Genomic DNA, 7,500 nt, shown 5'->3' with positions numbered 1-7,500 from the left:
CATTGTGGCTCCTCGTGAGTTACATTGTGGCTCCTCGTGAGTTACATTGTGGCTCCTCGTGAGTTACATTGTGACTCCTCCTGAGTTACATTGTGGCTCCTCCTGAGTTACATTGTGGCTCCTCCTGAGTTACATTGTGGCTCCTCCTGAGTTACATTGTGGCTCCTCCTGAGTTACATTGTGGCTCCTTGTGAGTTACATTGTGACTCCTTGTGAGTTACATTGTGACTCCTGAGTTACATTGTGGCTCCTCCTGAGTTACATTGTGGCTCCTCCTGAGTTACATTGTGGCTCCTCCTGACTTACATTGTGGCTCCTCGTGAGTTACATTGTGGCTCCTCGTGAGTTACATTGTGGCTCCTCCTGACTTACATTGTGACTCCTTGTGAGTTACATTGTGGCTCCTCCTGAGTTACATTGTGGCCCCTCGTGAGTTACATTGTGGCTCCTCCTGAGTTACATTGTGGCTCCGTGTGAGTTACATTGTGGCTCCTCGTGAGTTACATTGTGGCTCCTCCTGAGTTACATTGTGACTCCTCCTGAGTTACATTGTGGCTCCTCCTGAGTTACATTGTGGCTCCTTGTGAGTTACATTGTGGCTCCTCCTGAGTTACATTGTGGCTCCTCCTGAGTTACATTGTGACTCCTTGTGTTACATTGTAGCTCCTCCTGAGTTACATTGTGGCTCCTTGTGAGTTACATTGTGACTCCTCCTGAGTTACATTGTGGCTCCTCCTGAGTTACATTGTGGCTCCTTGTGAGTTACATTGTGGCTCCTCCTGAGTTACATTGTGGCTCCTCGTGAGTTACATTGTGACTCCTCCTGAGTTACATTGTGGCTCCTCCTGAGTTACATTGTGACTCCTTGTGAGTTACATTGTGGCTCCTCCTGAGTTACATTGTGGCTCCTCCTGAGTTACATTGTGGCTCCTCCTGAGTTACATTGTGACTCCTTGTGAGTTACATTGTGGCTCCTCCTGAGTTACATTGTGACTCCTTGTGTTACATTGTGGCTCCTTGTGAGTTACATTGTGACTCCTCCTGAGTTACATTGTGGCTCCTTGTGAGTTACATTGTGGCTCCTCCTGAGTTACATTGTGGCTCCTTGTGAGTTACATTGTGGCTCCTCCTGAGTTACATTGTGGCTCCTCCTGAGTTACATTGTGGCTCCTCCTGAGTTACATTGACATGAAACAGATCTATAAACAGGAAATTGATCTCTAGACAGGAAACAGATCTCCAAACGGGAAACAGATCTCTTGACAGGAAACAGATCTCCAGACAGGAAACAGATCTCCAGACAGGAAACAGATCTCCAGACAGGAAACAGATCTCTAGACAGGAAACAGATCTCCACAGGAAACAGATCTCCAGACAGGAAACATATCTCTAGACAGGAAACAGATCTCCAGACAGGAAACAGATCTCCAGACAGGAAACAGATCTCTAGACAGGAAACATATCTCCAGACAGGAAACAGATCTCCAGACAGGAAACAGATCTCCAGACAGGAAACAGATCTCCGGACAGGAAACAGATCTACGGACAGGAAGAACGAGGCAGACGCAGCTGAAATGAACCCAAATGCGTTTATTGAAGTCAACAACTCAACTTTAACAAACCAAAAGAAGTCAAACAACTCGATGAACAACAGACGCATCGAGGAGCCGCGGCATGCGGGCGCGTCGCGCCTCGATGACATCATCAGCCGGAGTCGAGCTAACATACGTGACATCAGTCGAATTCTCACGTGATTTGGATATGTGTTCAAGAGGAAGACTCGTCATCCAAACTGTAACGGCCAAACAACCAAGTTCAGTGAACGCACCACGCGTAGGAGTCTGTTTGGGCCCCACACACACACACACACACACACACACACACACTATAGTCAAAGACATCGTCATGCATGCGGTACAAGTGTGTGTGTACCCAAAGTGTGTGTGTGTGTGTGTGGGGGGGGTCATCCAGTGAAGGCGTCACTCTGAATATGAAACTCTAGAGGAGACACAATAAAATAAAATGCACAAAGAAAAACAACAAAGTTTCTAACCTACAAGATTCTGGAAAATCTAGAAGAAAAGAATAGAAATAAAATAAAGAAAATGAAGGAAATAATTATCTAAATGAGCTGAAACTGCAAAAATGTAAGATTCTGCACGTGTTACAAGAAAATCAATTAGTTCTATAAAGATAAAGAGATGACTGGCAGCTAGTGTGTGATCGGCTGAAGGGGGGGGGCGTCTCCATGACGACCCACAGGTCCAACCTCTACCCTCATGCTGCTGGCACACCGACGAAGATGAAGGACGACGGATGACGGGCAAATACAGGTCCATCGGCTCTTAAAGAGACAGTACGCCTCGTTGAGATGGAAGCATGGGGGGGGGGGATAAACAGCGCCCTGGACTCCTAGAAATATTCACTTTCGGTGTGTATTTAAAACGTCTGGTGCACACGGGGCTCAGCCCCCCCCCCCCTCGAGATAACCATTCCAACTGAAGGAAGCACAGCTGCAGCAGCCGACCCTCCGTCACGCGGGGAGCGGTCCGAAAGGTACGATCCCTGAACACTCCCGAAAGAAGACGGTCGTACGAATAAAGAGAGCTATCTACGACAAACATGAGACCCCCCGGACCTGGACTAGAGGAAGGGGAGACAGAAAAGAAGAAAAGAAAACAGGAGGGGACACACACACACACTCACACACACTCACACACACACTCACACACACTCACACACACACACACACACTCACACACACACACACACACACAATGTTTGCTACAGGTGAGTGTTTGGGAGGTGAGGGCCGACAGAGAGGAGGCAAACGCTCCGACCTGGACACGGGAGGAAAGTGTGTGTGTGAGAGTGTGTGTGTGTGTGTGTGAGAGTGTGTGTGTGTGTGTGAGTGTGTGTGTGTGTGTGAGTGTGTGTGTGTGTGTGAGAGTGTGTGTGTGAGAGTGTGTGTGTGTGAGAGTGTGTGTGTGAGTGTGTGTGTGTGAGAGTGTGTGTGTGTGAGAGTGTGTGTTTGTGAGAGTGTGCGTGTGAGTGTGTGTGTGAGTTTGTGAGTGTGTGTGTGACCTTGAACCTCAGGACGGGGACACAGTGACGTCCTCCACACAGACAGACGCTGTAAACACTGACAGTAACACACTCCTCACGAGTCAAAGGAAACGCCCCGACAGAAGGAAACCAGAAGAAGGAAACCAGAAGAAGGAAACCAAAAGAAGGAAACCAAAAGAAGGAAACCAGAAGAAGGAAACCAAAAGAAGGAAACCAGAAGAAGGAAACCAGAAGAAGGAAACCAGAAGAAGGAAACCAGAAGAAGGAAACCAGAAGAAGGAAACCAGAAGAAGGAAACCAAAAGAAGGAAACCAGAAGAAGGAAACCAGAAGAAGGAAACCAGAAGAAGGAAACCAAAAGAAGGAAACCAAAAGGAAACCAAAAGAAGGAAACCAAAAGAAGGAAACCAGAAGAAGGAAACCAAAAGAAGGAAACCAGAAGAAGGAAACCAGAAGAAGGAAACCAGAAGAAGGAAACCAAAAGAAGGAAACCAGAAGAAGGAAACGTCCTGGTGCATGTTTGTTATTTTATCTTCTGAACATCCTCGTTAGTTTTGTCTCTTTTGAAGGTTTGAATCATTTCAACCATTTCATAAAAAGAGGCAGTTTCTTTTTCTTTTTTCTTCTTCTTCTTCTTTTTAAGAGTATATAAGTCGCTGTAATGTAGCAACCGACTGTGTGAGATACAGGGAGATGGAGCGAGAGAGAGAGAGAGGGATGGATAGAGAGAGAGGGGGAGAGGGAGAGAGAGAGGGATGGAGGGGGAGAGAGAGAGAGAGAGGGATGGAGAGAGAGAGAGAGAGAGAGGGATGGTGAGAGAGAGAGGGAGGAGAGAGAGAGAGAGAGAGAGACAGAGAGAGAGAGGAGAGAGAGAGGGATGGAGAGAGAGAGAGAGAGAGAGGGATGGTGAGAGAGAGAGGGAGGAGAGAGAGAGAGAGAGAGGGATGGTGAGAGAGAGGGAGAGAGAGAGAGAGAGGGTGGAGGGGGGAGAGAGAGAGATGGAGGGAGAGAGAGGGATGGTGAGAGAGAGGATGGATGAGAGAGAGAGAGAGAGAGAGAGAGAGAGAGAGAGAGAGAGGGAGAGAGAGAGAGAGAGAGAGAGAGAGAGAGAGAGAGAGAGAGGAGAGAGAGAGAGAGAGAGAGAGAGAGAGAGGAGAGAGAGAGAGAGAGGAGAGAGAGAGAGAGAGAGAGAGAGAGAGAGAGAGAGAGAGAGAGGGAGAGAGAGAGAGAGAGAGAGAGGGAGAGAGAGAGATAGAGAGAGATAGAGAGAGAGAGGGAGAGAGAGAGAGAGAGAGAGAGTATTTACAGCACACCTAACATTGTCAAGTAAAAAAAATGTTGTATAATTCTATATATATATTTATATATGTACTGGAGCCCCGTGGCCTGGTGACGCAGGTGTTGCGTGTTGCGTGTTGTGTGTTTGTGAGTGTGTTTGTGAGTGTGTGTGTGAGTGAGAGTGTGTGTGTGTGTGTGTCTGTGTGTGTTTGTGAGTGTGTGTGTGTGTTTGTGTATGTGTGTTTGTGAGTGTGTGTGTTTGTGTGTGTGTGTTTGTGTGTGAGTGTCTGTGTTTGTGAGTGTGAGTGTGTGTGAGTGAGTGTGAGTGTGTGTGTGTGTTTGTCCATATGTCAGTGCCAGGTCTCTGTATCAATGCAAAGAGGGGAGCATCTCTTCATCACAGTTCCTCCTCCCTTCATCTTCATCCAACCGAGAACTGAAGTGTTGCGTTGTTTCTCCCTCTCTCTCTCTCCTCCTCTTCTCCCTTCCTCCCTCTAGATGAAGTGCTCCTTCTCCTCCTCCTCTCCCGTCCTCCCTCTAGATGAAGTACTCCTTCTTGTCCTCCGCTCCGGAGTGGCCTCCCTCGGCGTTGATGATGGCCGTGTCGGCGTCGGGGGCGTCGTCCGAGCCCTTGGCCTCGTGGGTCAGGTACGTTCCTGTGGAGGGAGAAAGGGAGAGGGAGAGGGAGAGAGAGAGGGAGAGGGAGAGGGAAAGAGAGGGAGAGAGAGAAATAAGATGTCAGTCATGGTGGTTCTAAATGATCTTTCAGGGCTTTCTCCTTGGTGGTAAAGTTTTCTCTTGTTTGTCGTCTATATAAATAAACATGTTTATATCTATATTTATTATTCATATTTAATATTTATATTTAATATTAATATTTAATATTTATATTTTATATTCATATTTTATATTTATATTTAATTTTTTTATTTATATTTTATATTTATATCTATATTTTATATTTAATATTTAATATTTAAATTTAATATTTATATTTTATATTTATATTTTATATTTTATTGTTCTGTGACATGTTTTATATAATATAATCAAAACAAACTGAGGAAACCAAGGTTACGGATGTAACTCCAGTTCTATGAATCCTGGACGTCTCCCGTGTCACGGAGGTCGAGTCTTCATAACAACCAAGGCACCTGTGACCTCTGATGACCCCGTGGCGTCCCGCAGCAGAGTCTGCAGCCGGGGGAACCGAGTCCTGCCGGACGTAAAGGGGCCCTGATGAAGACCTTGAGGAGGAGTTGGCTAGATCAGGGGACATGGGGGGGGGGGGGGCTGGCTCCATTGGTCAGACTGAGGGGCACGAGGTCAAAAGGGCACGGGACCCCGAGCAGCTCCTCAGACCAAATGCTAACATAGTAGTTAGTCTAATGCTAACATAGAAGTTAGCCTAATGCTAACATAGTAGTTAGTCTAATGCTAACATAGTAGTTAGTCTAATGCTAACATAGAAGTTAGCCTAATGCTAACATAGTAGTTAGTCTAATGCTAACATAGTAGTTAGTCTAATGCTAACATAGAAGTTAGCCTAATGCTAACATAGTAGTTAGTCTAATGCTAACATAGTAGTTAGTCTAATGCTAACATAGAAGTTAGCCTAATGCTAACATAGTAGTTAGTCTAATGCTAACATAGTAGTTAGTCTAATGCTAACATAGTAGTTAGTCTAATGCTAACATAGAAGTTAGCCTAATGCTAACATAGTAGTTAGCCTAATGCTAACATGGTAGTTAGCCTAATGCTAACATAGTAGTTAGTCTAATGCTAACATAGTAGTTAGTCTAATGCTAACATAGAAGTTAGCCTAATGCTAACATAGTAGTTAGTCTAATGCTAACATAGTAGTTAGTCTAATGCTAACATAGAAGTTAGCCTAATGCTAACATAGTAGTTAGCCTAATGCTAACATGGTAGTTAGCCTAATGCTAACATAGTAGTTAGTCTAATGCTAATATAGTAGTTAGTCTAATGCTAACATAGAAGTTAGCCTAATGCTAACATAGGAGTTAGTCTAATGCTAACATAGAAGTTAGCCTAATGCTAACATAGTAGTTTGTCTAATGCTAACATAGTAGTTAGTCTAATGCTAACATAGAAGTTAGCCTAATGCTAACATAGTAGTTAGCCTAATGCTAGCATGGTAGTTAGCCTAATGCTAACATAGTAGTTAGTCTAATGCTAACATAGTAGTTAGTCTAATGCTAACATAGAAGTTAGCCTAATGCTAACATAACTAGCCTGCATAGCGAGAAGATGAAAAAGGATCTCGGGATGACAGCAAAACTTATACCCAGCAGGGGGTCATCGGAGGTCACAGGTGATTTTGTTGTCCTTCTTCTCCTCCTCCTCCTCCTTCTTCTCATCCCCTTCCTCCTCTTCCTTCTTCTTCTTTTTCTGCTATACTCTTAATCCTTCCTCCTCTTCTCCTCCTTCTTTTTCTTAGTCTTCTTCTCCTCTTCTCCTCTTCCTCCAAATTCAGCTGAAGTCAGGAGAATCCCATCTCACAGGAAATGTATTAAAAGGCAATGAATAAACATCCTGTTGTCTTCCAAGGTTTATGCATATATACATATATATATATATATACATACATATATACATCAATATATCTAAATATACATATATAGGTCTGAGTGCATTTGCATATGTGTACGTGTGAGATGCATTTTTAAGTCTATCTAGTACAGCATACATATGCATGAGTGCAGGTATATATATATTATATATATGTATTATATAGATGTATATAAAACACATATATATATGTATATATTATATATATGTATATAAAACACATATATATAATATATACATATATATATTTATTATATATTATATATATATATATATATTATATACATATTTATATTAGGGCTGTGAAACGATTACAATTTTTAATCGGATTAATCACAGGTTTCTGTGGATTAATCATGATTAATCACATATTACCGATATTCTCGGTATATTTTGTGAGAACATAGAGATTTATGACAAAAGACGGATATATACATTTATACATTCTTCTATACAATGGTGCTGCAACTCAGCAGTTATTTAGCAGTTTTCTTCCATATGGAACATTAATACATCTTCATCCTAAACAGAATGTTTAACCCTCCTGTTACCTTCGGGTCAATTT

The 7,500-nt window shown here is 43.3% G+C and overlaps 1 protein-coding gene across 5 annotated transcripts in view; it reads right to left on the bottom strand.

Moving 5' to 3' along the window:
- Nucleotides 1-4,273: 4,273 nt before the first annotated feature.
- Nucleotides 4,274-7,500, bottom strand: part of cadm3 (cell adhesion molecule 3) — an 89,923-nt gene continuing 86,696 nt past the window's right edge. For all 5 annotated transcript variants that reach the window (XM_056410613.1, XM_056410612.1, XM_056410614.1 and 2 more), the window contains one exon: nt 4,274-4,999. In XM_056410613.1, coding sequence (XP_056266588.1) covers nt 4,881-4,999 — 119 coding nt within the window. In that variant the 3' untranslated portion in view covers nt 4,274-4,880. The remainder of the gene's footprint in view (nt 5,000-7,500) is intronic.

The sequence above is a fragment of the Pseudoliparis swirei genome, unplaced genomic scaffold, assembly GCF_029220125.1.
Source record: "Pseudoliparis swirei isolate HS2019 ecotype Mariana Trench unplaced genomic scaffold, NWPU_hadal_v1 hadal_25, whole genome shotgun sequence".
Taxonomy (NCBI): Eukaryota; Metazoa; Chordata; class Actinopteri; order Perciformes; family Liparidae; genus Pseudoliparis; species Pseudoliparis swirei.
The sequence above is the reverse complement of the archived record's forward strand: the minus strand, read 5'-3'. Positions and strand labels throughout refer to the sequence as shown.